The 21704-nt window shown below is 41.5% G+C and overlaps 1 protein-coding gene across 1 annotated transcript; it reads left to right on the forward strand.

The window, feature by feature from the left end:
* The first annotated feature begins 575 nt into the window (after positions 1–575).
* On the forward strand, positions 576–3111 carry LOC120525070 (zona pellucida sperm-binding protein 3-like). Its single transcript, XM_039747047.1, has 9 exons — positions 576–957; positions 1398–1516; positions 1720–1823; positions 1926–2100; positions 2178–2298; positions 2373–2464; positions 2536–2651; positions 2729–2857; positions 2992–3111. Exons 1-9 carry the CDS (start codon positions 598–600, stop codon positions 3090–3092), a joined length of 1317 nt encoding a protein of 438 aa, XP_039602981.1. The 5' UTR covers positions 576–597; the 3' UTR covers positions 3093–3111.
* The last annotated feature ends 18593 nt before the right edge of the window (positions 3112–21704 follow it).

The raw sequence follows: 21704 nt of genomic DNA on the forward strand, positions 1-21704 counted from the left end.
CACAGGTTCACAATTGTGTCATTAGTTCTTACTTTTATTGGAAAAGAAGGGATATTGTACTATAGCCTATAGGCTTATGAACAAGTTGGAAAAAGAAGAAAAATAAAATCTTTAATTCATTCATTCATTCATCCATTTGTATGTTTGTTTTTCATTATCTAATTGCCATTTATGCAGTTTACATATTGGTCCACATTGGAAATTTGAAGGTTGCTACAAATCAACACCTTTACTTTTTAAACCTCTAACGTTAATGACGCACATCACCTCAAGATGTCGTTTTATACCTCGTTTAGTTCTTGAAAGAGAATTGAGATCCATTGTATTAATAGAAAGCAAACAGCACAGTTAATTAATAATAAACCTATACGAAGAGGAATTTGTGAGGAAAGTCAAAAAATAAAAACACTCCCTTCTTCCAGTCAACTTCCACTCGCCTCACTCCTTCGCCAGTTTCCCGCTGATTAGTGCTCTTTCCGACAGGTGCGCGCACACGTGCTTCTGAGGCGCGCAGCCGCGGCACATTACCTGACGGTATAAAACGACCGGGGTTCGCAGGTAATTTCATAGCGTTTCGATGTTTCAGGGACTTTAATTATGGGGTGTAAGGTTGTAAGAACGGTGCTACTTGCTGTTGCGCTGCTTAACTTGTATTTCTATGATGTTTCTGCTGCTTTCGGTTCCAAGAAGTTTCGGCATTCTTCGAAAGCACATAAGGCTGTAGTTATACAGAGTGAGGGCTGGGCACAGCAAAGAGCGGGGTCTGCTCAAACCGTGTCGGCGCAGTGTACAGAGACGGAGGTAATCGTGAACATCAGTTCTGATCTGTTTGGTATTAGGCATCCTGTCCAGCCGTCCGACTTGACATTAGGAGGGTGTGGAGTGACCAGTCAAGTGTCATCGCCTCCTACCTTCGTGATCGAAGCACCGCTACAGGGATGCAACAGTAACGTTACGGTGAGCATTTGGGCTAATAATGGGGGAGTATATTCCCGGTTTTCTGTGATTATGAATCATCTAGAACTGTTTAAATCCAAACAAATTACATTCTTGTATAATTTTGCAGTTGCATATTATATAATGTAAGGCTATTACCAGGAAGTAATTCCTGAATAATCCCTTTCTTGTAGGATGAGTCCATCTGGGAGTGGGCCCAGTGGCCTATGATAAAGATTAAAATTCACAAGGGGAACCACACACTTCTCAATTAAATGACCTGGTCTCTTTAATGAAGCACTCTTGGGGTGTACTGGGCTGCACTAACAGCTGTTCACACTAAATGATAAGATGCATGTTTTCTGTATTGGAACAAGTTAATCTTGGTTTGCTTCTGGTCAAAACTCTCACAAGCCCAAGGTTTAATGCATGATTTGTCAAGGGGTTTTTTTTTTTTCTAGATGCTTACTGATGAAATAGTGTACAGCTTCACCCTTGAGTACAACCCCTCATCAATTCCTGGTATTCCCATTATGCGAACTAACCCAGCTGTAGTGCTGATTGAATGCCATTATTCCAGGTGAGATGTTTAATTAGGACCTGCTTGCTAGAATCTCTTAGAACAAAGGAATGATGGGCAATTCAGCTCTAGTATGAATGTCTGAAATCATGACACCTTAAGTGTTTTAAATAACCTGGCAAGGTTCCATTCCACAAGAGCAATTTAATGACCACTTGGAAAGAAGCAGGTCTGCTTTGACCATCTGCTTGCTTCCCTTCTAGGAATCATAATGTCAGCAGTAATGCTTTGAATCCTACTTGGGTCCCCTATAACTCCACCATATCTGCTGAAGATATTTTGGGATTCTCTCTGGATATAATGAACAGTAAGGCCATTGTATTGCATGGAACTTTCAAGTTTAGTACAGTCTGTCAAGGTAGTCCTTGTGTTCAATTTATGTAGGGCTAAGGTATTGCTATTTCTACAGGTGACTGGAGTGCTCCAAGATCCACCAACACGTTCTACCTAGGTGACCTCATTAACCTTCAGGCATCGGTAGACAACACTAACCATGTGCCTCTGCGAATCTTTGTGGACAACTGTGTGGCTTCTCCTGCTTCAGATGGTTCTGCCCCAACATACACATTCATTGGCAACCATGGGTAAGGATTTTAAACCTGCTACTCTATGGACCCTTGCTCCACTGAAGCACATGATCCTCTTGTAAATCTGTTTGCAGGTGCTTTACCGATGGCCAACTGACCAACTCCAGTTCCCAGTTCATAACTCCCAGGGTTGATTCATCTACCCTTCAATTTGAACTTGATGCCTTCAGGTTCTATGATGTGACTACAAGCTCAGTAAGTAAATGTTGTAGAGGTGATGAAGTGGTATCTGAAGGGGCAAAGAAAATGGGGTTTTTGTGTGCTTTCAGATTTTCATTACCTGTAATTTGACGGTGACACTGGCTTCTCGGGGTACTGACTCCTTGAACAAGGCCTGCTCTTACATACCTGGAGTGAGCAAGTAAGCTTGTACTGTAGAATTAGTCTAGTCATAGTGGCATTCTGGGTTCTGACAGACATGCTTTCCTTAAGGTGGACCTCTGTAGATGGTAGTGACTTGGCATGTAGCTGCTGTGATACCAACTGTATTGCTAGCCTCCCTGGAAGGAAGAAAGCCGAGAAGCGTAAACAAAGACCAAGGAGGAGTGGTAGGTGTCTACTGGAACTGGCCTCTGGATAAGGTCCATTGTGCAATTAGAAAAACTAAATGCATCTCCATCTGTAGCCCTAACCATCCCTGCTGACTGGGAGAAGACCCTCCTTGTGGGCCCCCTGTTTCTGAAGGGGACACCTAGGCCTGTGGTGTCTGAACATTTTGCAGCTAAAGAAGCGCAACCATCTGAGCCACTCTCGGGTGAGTGAAAGTGGAGTAGATGGTTTTAATGCCATTGATCACTTTTTGTGCTGTTGATTTAAAGGCCATTAAGCAGTGCACAACCAAGGCTATTAGTTGGTATGTAGCACCTAAAACTTTTTTTTTTTTAACAGGTTCCTTTGTTTTGGTGCTTGGTTCAGTGGTGGGTGTACTAGCACTTGCTTGTTCTACTTTCCTTGGTTTCTTTTTGTATCGCAAACAAATTTCTAATTAAATAGCTGAAATTTCTGGCATTCGGTGGATTTATTTCTTGTGGAAGAGCTCTTGGGTCGAAGTTCACTTGAACATTGAAAAGCATGCTTGCTGTGTGCAATGCAGTTTAGGCTCTAAAATGCCTGAATTCAACATGCCTTTCTCCTTTAATTTCAGAAAATTAAACATTGGTACCTGAAAAGGCAATTTGTATTGGCTTGTTTCCACAAGTCTAATTATCCTACTTGTGCCATAAACATGGTGTTTGAAAAGCAAACCGTACAAGACTTGGGAGGTAAATGCAGATTCTATATACCTTTCCCTCATTGTTGGCATCTGACAATCCCACTGTATTTATAGTTAAAAAAAAAAACTGGCTACAGTACATGTTTGGCAAACACAGCGGCTAGTCATTTTACAGAATTTTTTCTTGCATCTTCCAATAGAAGTAAATATAATTAACGGGGTCCTTCTAAGATAGAAGGAATCCTTTCTGGGGAACAACTGCATGGAGGCTTTTTAAAAAAAAAAAAAAAAACTGTATTTCTCTGCAGCTACTGACGCAAGGTTAGGGCAAATGAAAACAATCTTACTTCCTCTTGCATCACCTCCCAGAGGGGTATTTTTGGTACATCGCTTAAATCTGTGAATGCCAGTGAAACTCATCCAGGATAAGTTGGTGGGTCCCCCTAAAATGCAGCTGTGTAGTAGATTAGACTAGCTGGATCTAATCATCTGAGATGAATGCAATTAAGCCCATAATTTAGAAAACAGTATTTGATAGGCTGCAACAAAATGATAGAATGGGCTTTTTTTTTTTTCTCCCCACACACGCGGAGCAGGACCTTTTTAACTAGGATATGAAGATTTTCAAGATTAAATATGCACCGGGGTAACGCTGCAAAAGTGGCCCAAACCAGAAAAGATGGCTGGCAAAAAATGGTCGACTAATGAAATGCTGTGTAGTGTGCATTGTACTTAACTGAATGCAGCTTCATTTCCTGTGGGTTAGATTAATGTCATAATTCCAGATCAAGTGTGAGCACAAGGAGAACATGGACAGGTTAAAATAAATACAAGAATATAATTCAAACTGGTAAATATTGGTATTTTTGACAAAGAATCATATAAAAATTTTAAAGCTAATGCGACAAGCAAATGGGTGGAGGTCCAGACCTAACCCCTGCAGGAGAGTTGGCTCTCCAGCAAAATGCCCATTGCCCTGCTTCTGAGGGCATTCCAGGGGCAAGCTCCTCGGAACCAGTGGCAGGCTGCAGTGGTCACTCCATTTCAGGTAATGGATGGTCATTGCATATATTTTTCTCCAATGTGTGCCATAGGTCTGTTCCATATGGGGTGTGTGTGGGTTTTTTTTTTTTTTGGGGTCAATTGTAGGGAATGTCATATCCCTAGAACCTTTGTCTGACCAAGATATTGATGAAGGTCAAATATATTTTGAAGATCTTATGTCAGATTATTCATCAGGAGGAGAGGTAAATTTTCCAAAAGTTACATCAAACTCCAATCTGATCAGTCCCATGTGCCCCAATCGCATTTGGAAATCCTGGGTAATGAGAATGTTAGACTGTGAGATTCTTTATGGAACTGTGGGTGTGTTTGCCTGTGTATTACTTACCTGCAATGGCATGAAACATTTCATAGATTGTCTACTCATGCAGGTGTCCAGGAAACACTATGAAAACCTGAAGGAAATATTTCAGAGCCAAACTGCATTTTTAGTTTGTGTTTTTTTTTTGTTTTTCCTCGCTCTTCTGCCTTGCCTACAGTATAAAGTTCTGCTTGCAAAAAAACTCTAAGCAATGCATACTGTCTGTGTGGTTGTGAGCCCAACTTCACCTAGTTTGACTTTGAATCTGCTAATCTTTGAGGTACAATATTTCCCCTCAGCTAAAGTGATATCTTTCGAAAAGAATTTCCTCCGGGAGCAATAAAGGAGCTTACAGATTGTGCAAAACCCTCTCTAAACTTTCCTAAAGGATTATTAGGAACACCTGTTCAATGTTCTCATTGCAATTATCTAATCAACCAATCATGGCAGTTGCTTCAATGCATTTAGGGGTGTGGTCCTGGTCAAGACAATCTCCTGAACTCCAAACTGAATGTCAGAATGGGAAAGAAAGGTGATTTAAGCAATTTTGAGCGTGGCATGGTTGTTGGTGCCAGATGGGCCTGTCTGAGTATTTCACAATCTGCTCAGTTACTGGGATTTTCACGCACAACCATTTCTAGGGTTTACAAAGAATGGTGTGAAAAGGGAAAAACATCCAGTATGCGGCAGTCCTGTGGGCGAAAATGCCTTGTTGATGCTAGAGGTCAGAGGAGAATGGGTCTGCTAATAGAAGAGCAACTTTGACTGAAATAACCACTCGTTACAACCGAGGTATGCAGCAAAGAGTTTGTGAAGCCACAACACGCACAACCTTGAGGCAGATGGGCTACAACAGCAGAATACCCCGCCGTGTACCACTCATCTCTCCTACAAATAGGAAAAAGAGGCTACAATTTGCACGAGCTCACCAAAACTGGACCGTTGAAGACTGGAAAAATGTTGCCTGGTCTGATGAGTCTCGATTTCTGTTGAGACATTCCAATGGTCGAGTCAGAATTTGGCGTAAACAGAATGAGAACATGGATCCATCACGCCTTGTTACCACTGTGCAGGCTGGTGCTGGTGGTGTAATGGTGTGGGGGATGTTTTCTTGGCAAACTTTAGGCCCCTTAGTGACAATTGGGCATTGTTTTAATGCCACGGGCTACCTGAGCATTGTTTCTGACCATGTCCATCCCTTCATGACCACCATGTACCCATCCTCTGATGGCTACTTCCAGCAGGGTAATGCACCATGTCCCAAAGCTCGAATCATTTCAAATTGGTTTCTTGAACATGACAATGAGTTCATTGTACTAAAATGGCCCCCACAGTCACCAGATCTCAACCCAGTAGAGCATCTTTGGGATGTGGTGGAATGGGAGCTTCGTGCCCTGGATGTGCATCCCACAAATCTTCAACAGCAAGATGCTATCCTATCAATATGGGCCAACATTTCTAAAGAATGCTTTCAGCACCTTGTTGAATCAATGCCACGTAGAATTAAGGCAGTTCTGAAGGCGAAAGGGGGTCAAACACCGTATTAGTATGGTGTTCCTAATAATCCTTTAGGTGAGTGTATATGAAATCTCTTATTTGCACACCGCTATCAATTGGTCGCTCGTTCATGAACGGCGAAGCCATGACTGAATGAACTCCACGCACGGTCACTGATTGTGTGTCCTTGTTTCCATAGAACAAACCTGCCCCAAGCAGGTTTGAGGATTTGGATGTGCTGCTATGACAACACATCCAGGAAGAGTTTCGAAAAACGACATATCCAGCATCATACCAAATTGTCAACAATTACATCCGGCTCAATGAGTAATCCACGTATGAAAATTACACCCCAGATCTTTAACACATTACAACTAAAAGTTAAGCATTAAAGTGTTTATACAGGGAAATGGATATTGCAAATCTAAATGTAGGTATTCATATTCCCATTCCAATATAATGAACATTACTACTTTAAAGTGATCATAGCTTTATATAAGCATCACCTGAAATCAATACACTGCAAAATGACAAAAGATTAGAAAATATCAGGATCAAACACCTTTACAGTTTGCATCAGTAAAGCAACAATCAATTACATTTATCGTTTAATTGTATACATTGAATTCTAGTCCATGTTTAAGAAGTTGGGGTACGTGATCTGAAGTTTGCTTGTATGGTGTCCTAAAAATGTACCACCTTATTTCAATATGACCCACCATAAATCTGCTTCCATAACCATGTTCAGTACACAAGGAAGAGTCTGTTAACCCCCCCATTGTTCAGAGGTACAGTATGTGGTTCACCATCAACCTTATGGTAAAAGGGGGCTTTTTCCTTATGTAACTATTGTAACTTTAGTTTAGCTGCACTGAAATTTTAATTTTAGTGCAAGTTTACTAGTGAAGGTAAACAGTACATATAACATATTTTCAAGGTAGGAAAAATCTTGGTTTTGCAGAACCTGGCTATAAAATGTTAGATATGAAGGTAATTTCCAGTAACATGAACTTTCCTTTGTCTACAGTACCATTACATTTATTGGCTTTTTTTACAGTATAACTATAGGAGGGCACAAGCTGGTTAAGGCAATTGACTGCTATAGCAAAAATGTATGCATGAAAATCTGTGTGATTTTCAAAAAATACATAAAATCAACATTAAAAATTGATCATGAATTTTAATCCCAACTGAAAATCCTTCAGAGCTTTCCTATGCAAATGGTGATTTGACAATGGAAATCCTCTAGAGCCACAAGAGCCCCTTTATCACAGCATGATGTCCTTGGTGTTTACCAGTCAACTACCTTGTCAATGTGTGAACAAAGGCACAGTGAAGGATAAATTCCTACAATTCTAGAAATTACTTGTCCGGACCATGAATGGTCATTTCACAACCAATGCTCCACTTTAGTATAAGAGGTGTGTGTCCATCCCACCGATGAAGTGGCAGTCGGATGAGTCACTGGTGACCAATAAAATCACTGCTTCATCACACATATGTCTAACATCCTCAGTTACATTTCAGCCCAGGAATCACTTCTACACTGTTTATGCTGAAATACGTAAACAGTTATTCATTTATGATATGTTTACATTAACACAAGCTGCTTGAATCTACATGACCTCTTGTCTGATACCAACCCATGTCTTGCCCCAGCACTGTTCAAGTAACAAAAATGGTAATTTTTTTTTTTTAATTTGAAAAAGATAAGTTTAGTGTAGAGATGCAGGTTAATTTAATGAACTGTGTGCAAAGTTTATTGGAACTTCTCACAGAAAAACAAAGCAGTTATTTACTGTGATTTTGTTCACTCACACATCAGGGCTATGTAGTATTACAATCACATGACATCTTCAAAATGATACTATTCTTGGGTAGGTGAGGCAAGTAAAACACAAAGCAATAAGAGCTGAAAGGTGAAAAAGACTAAATTCATCCCTGAAGTATCCAATTAAAGAGACCACACAGGACATATTTAGGATGTGCAAACCATTAAAGGATTGGCCAGAGAAAAAGTCTTGCAGACAGTAGGAGGTCATGAAAGATCAATACATCTCTGACTAGATATTAAACAGGAGAACAAACTTGTTGTAAACATTAGGTTTATTCACTGATCTTTCTGCTACAGTGCCTGGAAAGATGCATTCTCCTCTATAGTGGGAAACCTGTAGGCGGTATCGTGGCAGCAGAGCCGGAGCTAAACTAAAGGTGAAACGGCTTGCGAGAAAGTGGCATTACAAGCCTTTGGTGCCTTCTGTGATCCTGGGAAATGTGAACTCACTACCAAATAAGATCGACGAACTGGGCACACTGATAAAAAATGTCAGGACCTACAGAGAAAGCAGTTTGTTGTGTTTTTGTGAAACTTGGCTAACAACTACCATCCCAGATGCTAATGTGGAGCTACCCGGGCTTAGCACAGTTAGAGAGGACAGAGACGCAAATGCCTGCGGAAAGCGGAAAGGAGGAGGACTTGATCTCTATGTCAATACAAGATGGTGTAACTCAGGACATGTAAACGTTAAAATCTCCACTTAATGCAGGGACATCAAACTGTTAGCCATAAGTCTGTGTCCCTATTACTTGCCCAGAGAGTTTGGATTAGTCATTGTTAGGGCTGGGCGATATATCAAAAATTTATCGTTACCGAAATTTATGACTCTCATCGACGTCATTTTGCCCATGTCGGTAAATTCGTATTTTAAAAAAAGAAAAGGCATGTGCAGGTTGGCGATGTTCATGTCCCTTTAAGACGCTGTGCTACGTTACAGACTTGACGGGGTGGAGTCACATGACTCTACTACCTGTAACAAGACGAGACACGGGTGAACAAATGGAGGACGATTTAAATGTTGAAGCAGCAGCGACGAAGGTAGAGCTGGTGGAGGAGGAAGAGGAGACGCTTGTTAACAAAAAAAATGCATCATCAATTGTTTGGCAACATTTTGGATTCAACAAGGATGATATTGATCAAAAATTGTTAAATGTAAACTCTGCAAAAAGACTGTTGCGTCAAGTCAAGGTAACACAACCAACCTCTTCCACCACCTGCAGCACAACCATGTGATTCAATTCGAAGACATAAAAAGCTCAAAGCGAGAAGAGATTAGGAGGACCAGCAAAAACGTCTTCCTCCACCAGGCAGCGGTCAATAACCGAAGCATTTGCTAGTACTCAACTATATGAGCGAACTTCAAAAAGATGGCAAGAAATCACAAATGCTATAGGCTACCACATAGCAAAAGACATGGCTCCTATTGCTACAGTGGAACGCAACGGGTTCAGACACTTCATGAAAATAATTGACAAGAGATACAAACGCCCATCACGAAAATATTTTTCAAAACTATCATTCCCAGCATGTACAGCACAGAGAGGAAAAAGGTTGCTGCTGAATTGAGATACGTTAAGCATGTTGCAGCCACATCCGATCTCTGGTCCAGCCGCACAATGGAGCCGTATATTAGTCTCACAGTTCATTACATCGACAACAAATGGGAGCTGCACCAGAGTGCTCGAGACGGCCTATTTTCCATCTGATCACACGGGGGAGATGGTTGGACAGGGGTTGAGAGCGATGCTGTCTGCATGGGACATCAGTGAAGAGGACCTTGTTGCTATAACAACTGACAATGGCCCAAATATTGTGAAAGCTGTCAAGCTCAATAAATGGACACGGGTGCAATGTTTTGGGCACAGGCTGCACCTGGCAGTCGGTAAGTGTGTACATCTTAATATATTTGGGTGGTGACATCTGGTGTGTTTTAAAGTGACTTTAATTCTGTGTGTCATATTCAAAATTGAAAGTATTAATGTTTGAATAATGTTTATATAGGCATAAAAATACTTAAGACTGCTGAGCAGCAGTGTATCCAGAAAGTTTTTACAGAAGACTTATTGTGAGCCAGTGTTGATCATGTTGTGCTGTGAAATGTAGCAAAATACATGATTTTTAAAATGTTTTATTACTGTGCCAACCCTTTTTAATTTTGTAAATATGGTCTGAGAGGTCTTATTTAATTCTTACTTTATTTTGCTTGCTTTATTTGAGAATTAGACCATGAATTGGGGTGATGTTGGGTGTGAAGATTTGGATAGATATGCTACCTCAAGGCCTTAGCAGAGATAGACCTTTGTCCATGATGGCATTACATTTGCACAATCATTGTTTACTTTGTGAATAGCCAATGTGAAACATATTTATTATTAAACTATTTTGTTTACAAGGGATACACATTTTTTAGAGAGCATGGTTACATATTGTATCCTACACTTTTTATTTTGTTCAGTTAATAAATCTTAACCACTAAAAGTACTTACTACTATTGTCTTCATTTATTTTCAGTGACATTTTACAGTCCTTTAAAGTGGTAATAATATAATTGCAATGAATAGGTCTAGGGGGAATAATATTATCAAAATAACTGGAGGAACTATGCTGCCTGCCACAGCCCCATCAAATGAAAAAAAAAAAAAAAAGTTTGTTTTTTTGGCACTTGGGGTGGTTATCGTCCATTTATCGTTATCGAGGTTAACTGCTCAATTTATCGTGATATTGATTTTAGGCCATATCGCCCATGTTTAGTCATTGTTGTTATTGTTTACATCCCTCCTCGTTGTTAAATTACAAACACAGCACCCTGAGGTGCTTGTGCTAATCGCCATGTGACCATGTGACGCTGCACAAAGCATTACCTGCCTTCTCCCAGTATGTGGATTGTAACACCCAGGGAAATAGAACTATTGACCTACTGTATGCAAACGTTAAAGACGCATACAGTGCCACCCCGCTGCCTGCAGTTGGGAAAGCAGATCATAACCTGGTTCTGCTTCAGCCTCACTACAAACCAGGAGTGAGGGAGCTACCTAAAACCACACGCTCATTCAGGAAGTGGTCCCCTGAGGCAGAGCAGGCTCAGAGAGACTGCTTTGGAACTATGGACTGGGATATCCTGCAGGGATCACATAGTGAGAACATTGAGGAGGTTGTTGACTGCACTACTGACTACATCAACTTCTGTATGGACATTGTAGTTCCAGTAAGAACAGTACCCTGCTATGCGAACAACAAGCCATGAATTACAAGTGACATCAAGGGCCTTTTGAGCCAGAAGAAAAGGGCTTTTAAAGGCGGTGATGAGCATGAACTCAAGCACGTGCAGAAGGAACTCCAAGTCCAGCTCAGGGTGGTGAAGGAGCAGCACGGGAGAAAGCTGGAGCAGAAGTTGTAGAATAGCAGCACAAAGGAAGTATGGGATGGGATGAAGATCATCACTAAGTGCAGCTCGAAGCGGGGTACCACCATCAAGAAACGTGGAGAGAGCAAACCAGATGAACAACTTCTTTAACAGGTTTGACCACCCTAACCCACTCTCACCTCGGAGTACTGCACCCTCCACCCATCCTTCTGCTGATACCAGCATAGGAGAGAGTTTCCCCCTACCCACAATTACAGCAGCCCAGGTGAGCAGAAAGCAGAGGAGACTTCGTGCCAGCAAAGCAGCGGGTCCAGGTGGAGTATTGCCACGACTGCTGAAGGCCTGTGCGCTGGAGCTGGGGAGTCCTCTACAGCGCATCTTTAACTTGAGCCTGGAACAGGGAGAGTCCTGAGGCTTTGGAAAACATCTTGCATCACCCCAGTCGCAAAGGTATCACATCCTAGTGAGCTGAATGACTTCCGGCCTGTTGCTCTGACGTCACATGTGATGAAGATCATGGAGCAGCTGCTGCTTCACCACCTGAGACCACAGGTCCACCACGCCCTCGACCCTCTGTAGTTCGCATACCAGGAGAAGGTGGGAGCGGAGGATGCCATCATCTATATGTTACACCGATCCCGAGGCAGTGGTGCAATAAGAATTATGTTTCTGGACTCTCTAGCACCTTCAACACCATCCAACTTCTGCACCTTAGGGGCAAGCTGACAGAGATGGGAGTAGATTCATGCCTGGTGGCATGGATCGTGGACTATCTTACAGACAGACCTCAGTATGTGTGTCTCAGGAACTGCAGGTCTGACATTGTGGTCAGCAACACAGGAACGCCGCAGGGGTCTGTACTTTCTCCAGTCCTGTTCAGCCTATATACTTCAGACTTCCAATACAACTCAGAGTCCTGCCACGTGCAAAAGTTTGCAGACGACACTGCTATCGTGGGCTGCATCAGGAGTGGGAAGGAGGAGGAGTATAGGAAACTAATCAAGGACTTTGTTAAATGGTGCGACTCAAACCACTTACACCTGAACACCAGCAAAACCAAGGAGCTGGTGGTGGATTTTAGGAGACCCAGGCCCCTCCTGGACCCTGTGATCATCAGAGGAGACTGTGTGCAGAGGGTGCAGACCTATAAATATCTGGGAGTGCAGCTGGATGATAAATTGGACTGGACTGCTAATACTGATGCTCTGTGCAAGACAGGACAGAGCCAACTATACTTCCTTAGAAGGCTGGCGTCCTTCAACATCAGCAATAAAATGCTGCAGATGTTCTATCAGATGGTTCTGGTGAGCACCCTCTTCTACGCAGTGGTGTGCTGGGGAGGCAGCATAAAAAAGAAGGACACCTCATGCTTGGACAAACTGGTGAGGAAGGCAGGCTCCTTTGAAGGCATGGAGCTGGACAGTTTGACGTCCTTGACAGGGCGACAGGCGCTGAGCAGGCTCCTGTCAATCATGAAGAAGCCACTGAATCCACTAAACAGGATCATCTCCAGACAGAGGAGCAGCTTCAGTGACAGTTATTGTCTGTTTTACCTGCATTTTTATCACTCTTTAATTTAATATTGTTTTCTATCAGTATGTTGCTGCTGGGGTATGTGAATTTCCCCTTGGGATTAATAAAGTATGTATCTATCTATCTAGCTTGTGCCTCCTCCAGACCGCGAGGGGGCGTCTGTCCTGGTTATGTTGGGGGCCTCGGGTACAGGGCTTGGGACCCGTGGCCACCGCCAGGCGGCACCCCAGTGCCTGAGGAACCCTGGAGCCCAGCACTTCCGCCACATCAGGAAGTGCTGGGGAGAAGAAGACAGGAGACACCCGGACGGCTTCCGGGTGCGCAGCCAGCACTTCCGCCACACTGGGGTGTGGCTAGGACTGATTGCCGGGAAGCAGCTGGAGCCCATCCGGGTTCCCATTTAAGGGGCTGCCTCCCTCCAATCAGGAGTGGATGTCGGGTGGAAGAGGACAGAGCTGGAGAAAGAACGGGAGGCGGTCGAGAGAGGCACAGTGACTGAGAGTGTGGCCTGTACTTTGGGGAATCGGTGCAAGAGGCACTGGGGTTTGTGAGCACGAATTTGTACATATTACTTATTATTTTTTCTCCAGCCGTCTGGAGTTTTTTTGTTTTTTCTGTCCCCCCTGGCCAATGAACCTTACTCTTATTCGATGTTAATTAATGTTGATTTATTTTGTTTTCTTATTGTGTCTTTTATTTTTCTATTCTTTATTATGTAAAGCACTTTGAGCTACTGTTTGTATGAAAATGTGCTATATAAATAAATGTTGTTGTTGTTGTTGTTGTACTGTAAATAAATAGTGTGTGGTGGAACTATGTTATCCGTCTGCCTGTGTCCACACCAGTCCACACTATCTATCTATCTATCTATCTATCTATCTATCTATCTATCTATCTATCTATCTATCTATCTATCTATCTATCTATCTATCTATCTATCTATCTATCTAAAAGGTTGAACATTGATTGAATCCAAGACAGAACTGAATACATGGAGGTAAGATGGCGGTTTTAAGGGCTGGTGGAGGAAGTGACATCATCAGAGCTGCCGAAGCCGAATGTGATGTCATCAGAGGTGCCTGGACCTGGCGGGATTTCCTGGGAATTGTTCTGCAAGGAACTGAGAGAGACAGTCAGCATTCTCCGCCACCCCCTGGTCTGATGCAGTATTACACTTACTCCAGCCCTATAGCTGTTTCCTAATCAGACATGTGATGATATATATATATATATATATATATATATATATATATATATATATATATATATATATATATATATATATATACACAATTACAATAATGTATTACCAGCTGTCAATGTATTTACCAATAAACAGACTTTAAATGCTAACAAGTGCACTCTCTATTGACCCAACACATGCTTTACATATATGTAATCAATAAAATCTCTTGGGCATTAGTGAAGTTTCCAATGAAAAATTAACAGTGCCTTCCATAACGTTTGAGACAAAGATACATTTGTCCTTGTTTTACCCCTCTGCTTCACAGTTTAAAATTTCAAATCAAACAATTCAGATGTGATTAAAACGCACGTATCAGATTTTCATTTAAGGGTATTTGCACACATTTTGGTCACAACATGTATAAGTAATGGCACATTTTCAGCAATGGCCCTGCCATTTCAGGGCACCATAATGATGGGGGCTTGTTTCCTGCCTTGCGCCCTGTGTTGGCTGGGATTGGCTCCAGCAGACCTCCATGACCCTGTAGTTAGAATATAGCGGGTTGGATAATGGATGGATGGATGGATAATGTTGGGGGCATAGCCATGGCAGGTCTATTAAGGCAGTTATATACAGTCATGTACAGTCACACACAGCCCTGAAAATGTTGGTTCTGCAGGGAGCACATTTGCTCCACAAATGGACCATGTTCATTTAAGGGAATCAAGCTCCAGAAAGATCATCTGGAGGTCATTGGGGATAACAGAATGGAAGAGTTCTCAAATATCATCTTCCAGTCAATTTAAGTGGGCATCTATCCAAATCTGAAAATGAATTACTGAAATCTATGAGATTGTGTTTGAACTCTATACACATGAACTTTGCCTTGGTTGGCTGTTTGAGCTTGCAGACGCTACTACATGTGCTGTTGCGATATATCAGTTCACATATAGTGACCTATGTCTTGACATTTTAATCTTAAATAGTGAAAGTGTTTATCACTAGCTGTGTAAGCTTGTGATGTAAATAGCCCAGGCTCCTAGAAACTATTGAAATCATCAGAAAAAAAATTGCAATGCAGAGTGGCTAAGTGAGTTTCTCACTCCTCTGAGGTTTTGTTTTGCTGATGTGCTCGCCTTGCTTGTGACAGACACGTACTTCCACGCGTAGACGTTTATATATAAAACAATTTCTTGAAATTTATTTTTTGCTTGGAATAATAACCTGCTCACTAAACTATTTTACAAAGTTCATCAGCAAGTCAAAAGACCCTCCTGTCCATGGCTTTCTAAAGCACTCCGCAATCAATGGACCAAGCTCAGGACAGCTGAAAGGAAATGGAAGAAGTCAAAGGTTCAGACAGACCTGGCTAAGTATCAATCCTTTCCTGCATCCTTTTCTTCTGTCAACATCAATGCTAAGGTAAGTTTCAATCAGACCAGAAGTAACAGCACCACTGACACATGCTCTCTGTACTGCGCTTTCACCTCCCTTTCTAACCCAACTCCACATCATCCCCCAACCTCTTTGTCTGCTGATGATTTTCCACCATTTTTCAGGGTATGGTGGCTGCCATAGCAGTCATTTCTCACCATCACTCCACACCCATTATGCCTCCTGCCAAGCATTACCCAACATTCTCCACATCCTCTCAACTCTCTGTCCACTTGACTCAATCCAAACACATCTCCTTCAGGCCATCTCCCACTCACCCATTCCTGCAATTACACACATTATTAACACCTCACTCTTCTCAGGCACATTTCCTACCATCTTCAAACATGCTCTTATAACCCAAGTTCTCGAAAAATCAACACTCAATCCATCTCATGTTTACAGTTACAGGCCTGCCTGTCTACTTTTAATTCTTTTCAAAACACTTGAATGTGCTGTTTCTAACCAGGTCTCTTCCCTCCTTGCAAAGAATGGATTGCTCAATACCAACCAGTCCATCTTCAAGAGAAACAACTCTGCTGAGATGACTCTGCTGACTATGGTCGACCAGCTATGATTTGCTAGACCTACCAACATGTCATTGGTCCTGATCCTTCTATCTCTCCTCAGCCTTCAACATGTTCAACCATGACATCCTTCTTGCCACCCTCTCTGACCTTGGAATCACTGATACTGCTCTCAGATTGTTCTACATCTTAGGCAGATCCTACAGTGTGTCATAGCAATGAGAGCTGTCAAACGCACACCAGACATGCATAGGTGTTCCCCAAGGATTGGTGATGGGTCCTGTACTTTTAATTCTGTACACCACCTCACTGGGCTCCAACATGCCATCCTATGGATTCTCTTATCAGTGCTGAAGACAATACAGTATCAGAGTGTCTCACTGCTATCTCAGCCTGGATGAAGGACCACCATTTATAGCTCAAAAACCAAATTTCTTGTGATCCTGGCCAGCCATTTGGTTCAACTGTCAATCTCTGTACAGCTTGACTCACTTTCACTAACACATGCCTAGTCAGTATGCAACCTTGGGGTGGTGAATGATGAACAGCTATCTTTTTCTGACCACAATTCTTCTGTTTCTCATTCATGCAGGATCATGCTGTATAACATTCACAATATCAGACCTTATTTGATGTAATATACAGCACAACTTCTGGTTGAGGCTTTGGTCTTGTCACATCTGGACTACTGTAGCTCACTTCTGGCAGGAGTATCCACCCCACATGTGCTATCAAGCCGCTACAGATGGTCCAGAATGCAATGGCTGATCTTGTATTAAACAGGTGAGATGGTCACATGTCATTCCTCTCTTCAGGACGCTACATTGGATCCTGTACGCATTGCATTAAGTGCAAATCCCTGATACTTGCCTACAGAGTACTCGATGGGTTAGCACCTGAGTACATTGAGACACTGGTGAGGTGCTCTGCTCCTTCTCACCCACTCAGGTATGCCAGTGAACAGCATCTGGTGATGCCACTTCTGCATGGTATCAATTCTCAGTCTAGACTCTTTTTCTGTGTATTTCCTAGTTGGTGATGGTGATGAGCTGCACACCTCCACCCAAACTGCTGACTCCCTCAATGTATTTAAGAAGCAATTGAAAACCCAACTGTTCTACGAATATCTGTCAAAAAGAAAAAAAAAACTCATATAATTGGTTGATTTATTGTTATACTAAGTTTAATTGCTTTATTGATTGTTAGTCTATGGTTGTAAAATTATTAGTTATTACATCTTTTCACGTGTGGCATCAACTTTTATTGAATATCCTACTATACTTGCTCAACAAACAGGCCGAAGCCTAATGTTACTTGATTATGTTACTTCTTTTGTAAGTCGCTTTGAATTAAACTTTCTGCCAAGCAAATACATGTAATGTAAATGTTATATGTTATATCAATGGGTATTTACTCTTAGCTGAACAAACTGCACACAATGTGAGTCAAATTTAAAAACTTTGCAGATATATAGGACATTTAACTAAATTGATTAAACTGTGATCAAAATGAATAATTATTTAATTACCAATTACAAAACAGTGTGTTATTCATCTGAATGGTCCTCATTTTGCAGATATCATTACACATTCTTTTTCTGAACTGTACTTAGGTTCTTTCTGCAGCACAGCATTAAAGGAACAGTAATGTATCCAACACTGATTTGTAAATCTCAAGTGCTAGAATGAATAACCTTTTATTATATTTGTATGGTGTATGTTCATGCTATGTAAGTAAAGAGCAGAAAACAATATTGCCATTAAATCTGTATCTTTCTTTGGTTGATTGCGTCTTTTAACATAAACAGGAAAACACTTGTTGAAATAGACAAAATTTCATCAAACTGACAAATAATACTACTACAGATACATTTATTTCTCATGTGAAGAATCTGGGTGATATTTTGTGTAGTGACAATAGTGACAATTTTTTGTTTTTATTCAATAAAATACTGACAATCTCAGACTCCTGGCAGCAGAGGGTAAGATTGTTGTCCTGACACCAAATGTTGGCAAAACTCAGGAGATGATTGTGGATTTCTGCAAACAGGCAACAGAGCACAGCCCCATCTACATTGGAGGTGAGGCTGTGGAGCAGGTTAGCAGCTTTGGGTTCCTCTGAGTCACCCTCACTGATGACCTTAAATGGTCAAGTCACACTGCAGCAGCAGTCAAGAAAGCCCAACAACGCCTCTACTTCCTCAGGAGACTAAGGCCTGGATGTCCCCCACAACCCAGTGCAGATTTTACAGGTGTACTGTGGAATCCATCCTGACAGGATGCATCACATCCTGGTACAACAAATGCTCAGTTCAGGACTGCAGAGCTCTGCAGCAGGTGGTGAATACAGCACAGCAGATGGTGGGCACACAGCTCCCTGCGATCCATGACATTCACACTACATGTTGTCTCAGGAAAGTGCAGGGTGGCAGGGGTCCCACCTGATACAGTTCACTTTTCACCCTCCTCCCATCTGAAAAAAGACTAGTTAAAAAGTCCATTTGGACTTGCACCTCCAGGTTCAGGAACAGTTTCAACCCAACTACAATTGGTAACCTTGTGTCATCTCCACTGCTTCCTGCACATACTTCTGCCACTGTCTCTTTATTCCAAGGATTCTGGTTTTATTATATATTATATAAAAATATATGTATTTTTTGGTCACTGTCTGTGGGGGCACATGAAAGCATTTCATTGTACATGGTACTTGTAAATATGACAAAGAATTGAATTGTTACAGGCTCCAGCATTTTGCAGTAAACTGGCTTGAACTGAATGAGTTAATCTGCTTGTTGCTTTTCTAGATTTTTTGCTTTTCTAGATGCTTTTCACCCTTGAGTACAATCCCTCCTCAATTCCTGGTATTCCCATTATGCAAACCAACCCAGCTGTAGTGCAGATTGAATGCCATTATCCCAGGTGAGATGTCTGAATTAATGTTAACTGCACAACATTTCTTTGTGCTAAATGACATGCATGCTTAATTACCAGGTTATTCAAGCACTTGCTTTAGTACAAATGCCTGAAAAGCAGACATCTTGAGTTGAATAATGCTCAGGACTGCTGTGCCATTTTGACTGCTTGGATGAAGAAGGCCTGCTTCTTTTTAACTGCTTGCCTCCTTGCTAGGAATCGCAATGTCAGCAGTAAAGCTTTGAATCCTACTTGGGTCCCCTATACCTCCACTGTATCTGCTGAAGATATTTTGGGATTCTCTCTGGATATAATGAACAGTACGGAATTTCATGCAATATAAACTTGTTTTGGGTTTTAGTTCAGTCTGTCAAAGTAGCCCTACAGACATGGAATGCAAGGACTAAGGTATTGCTGTTTCCACAGGTGACTGGAGTGGGCCAAGCTCCTCCAATACCTTCTACCTAGGTGACCTCATTAACCTTCAGACATCGGTAGACAACACTAACCATATGTAAACCAGAACCAAATGTGATTGTGTAATGAAAGGCTTGAGTTAAAGATTTTCTTGATGGTCATTCAGAAAATGCAACATTTGTGAGTGTGGGTTTCTTCTTTAAATCACTACTTAACATGGTTAGTTCTAAGAATCCTAAGGTAAATGCATGGATCCTAATTAGTTTAAATAGGACAGACTAAACTATTTAAATGTAATAAAATCTGATACCTCTGATAACTTCACATCTGCCTTGGGTGATCATGCATTTCTGCTCAAGCCTAAAGACGGCTTATTACCTAATCCGTGATCCTTTTTCAAAGAGGAATGTTGGCTGTAGTCATCTCTCTGCACCTTTTGGATTCCATTAATTGGAAGAGAATCTTCATCTACTGAAGGTAGGTTTCCAAAGAGCAAACTGGTAAAGTCTTGAGTTCCTTGCTTTTGGTGGATAATTCTGTGTCAGGTTAGATTCACTTCATCTCTAGATGAGAAGTAGAGGTAAAGATGCAGTTGAACTCACTGTGGTTACCTTAAGACTGCTAGTAATTGCACAATGGCGGTGAACAAAGTACATGTTTTATCAATGGTGTGAATTCTGACTCCCACATTGATTCTTCCAATGTTTGGACCAAAGGACTTATCTGAAAGGTCAGAGACTGAATGCTTTGAGCCTTCACACTATTTCCTACATAGTGCTTGCCCATCAGTTTTACTGTGATCATCTTTAAGATAACGTTTTAATGACGGATGCATGAGAAATGGCTTAGTTGTCTCTCTGTCTCTCTCTAAACTGCCATTTAGTTCCAAACCCCCCCGGGATAGGTGAAAATCCGCGAAGTAGAAACCATATGTTTGTATGGTTATTTTTATATATTTTAAGCCCTTATAAACTCTCCCACCCTGTTAACATTATTAGAGCCCTCTAGACATGAAATAACACCCTTTAGCCAAACGTTTAAACTGTGCTCCATGACAAGACAAAGATGACAGTTCTTTCTCACAATTAAAAGAATGCAAACATATCTTATCTTCAAAAGAGCGCCATCAGGAGCAGAGAATGTCAGAGAGAGCGCTCGCTAAGAAAAGCAAACAGTCAAAAAATCAATACGTGCTTTTAAGTATACAGAAGCACCGATAAAGCGGCATTTTGTAGAGGAGCCTCCGTGTCCTCTGTGCAAACAGCCCCTCTGCTCACACCCCCTCCGTCAGGCAGAGAGAGTGAGAAAGATAGAGAGAAGCAAACAAGCACGGCGCGGGAAGCATATCTTATAGCATTGAGGAGTTTTAGTTAATATGCAATACATGCTCTGATTGGGTAGCTTCTAAGCCATCCGCCAATAGCATCCCTTGTATGAAATCAACTGGGCAATCAAACTGAGGAAGCATGTAACCTAAATTAAAAGACCCACTGTCCGCAGAAAGCGGCGAACCAGCGAAAAATCCATGATATATATTTAGATGTGCTTACATTTAAAATCTGCGATAGAGTGAAGCCGCGAAAGTCGAAGCGCGATATAGCGAGGGATTACTGTATATATGATTTTTTGCTTCATGTTATCTCTGCCTGGTAAACGTGAGTTACAAAAAGTATTTATCTTTTTGTATGGGTGACATTTTAAATAAGTGTTCTACAGAATGTGTGACCCGCACTTATACAGCTGTGAAATCAACTAAGTTATTTATTGACAAATAACAACCTGAAAATGACTTTCAGACAAGGTACATGGAAAGTATATAAGACTTTGTAATATTTTTACCAGTGTCATATATACAAAAAAAGAAAACTACTACATACCTGCTTTCACTTGTAAACTTCCCACAGTGCATCCTCTGTTGACCCTATGCATATATACAACCAATCAATGAAATCTCTTGGTCATTACCAATGAAAATTATAATTGTAAAATAAAGGCTGGAATATACAGTATAGAAAGTGAGAAGCCTCCTGCTAGTCAGTAAACTGGACCCTCTTCGGTAAACTCTAAAACACTTATTTGATTTAAAACAGCATAGAGTTGAAGGAAGAGAAAGAGAGAGTGAGAGTGAGTGTGAAAGGCATGGCTTTATCCCGTCATAAGTGAACACTCACTTGAGGACCCCAGATATTGGTCCTGGATCATTTTGGCCCTTTGCAGTGTCACACGGGATTACCCCCTCCCAAACTCCCACCCCTACCTTCTCACCAATCCATTCCCTTTTCAAGGACACACACAGCACTTGTGAATATTAGTTCAGC

This window comes from Polypterus senegalus, chromosome 3 (genome assembly GCF_016835505.1).
Source record: "Polypterus senegalus isolate Bchr_013 chromosome 3, ASM1683550v1, whole genome shotgun sequence".
Taxonomy (NCBI): Eukaryota; Metazoa; Chordata; class Cladistia; order Polypteriformes; family Polypteridae; genus Polypterus; species Polypterus senegalus.

Bases quoted from the DNA above. Each gene is read 5' to 3' on its own strand.
- LOC120525070 (XM_039747047.1), top strand. From the start codon at position 598: ATGGGGTGTAAGGTTGTAAGAACGGTGCTACTTGCTGTTGCGCTGCTT. The intron at 958-1,397 runs GTGAGCATTTGG...TTTTTTTTCTAG, and splicing joins GATGCAACAGTAACGTTACG to ATGCTTACTGATGAAATAGT. The intron at 2,299-2,372 runs GTAAGTAAATGT...GTGTGCTTTCAG, and splicing joins ATGATGTGACTACAAGCTCA to ATTTTCATTACCTGTAATTT.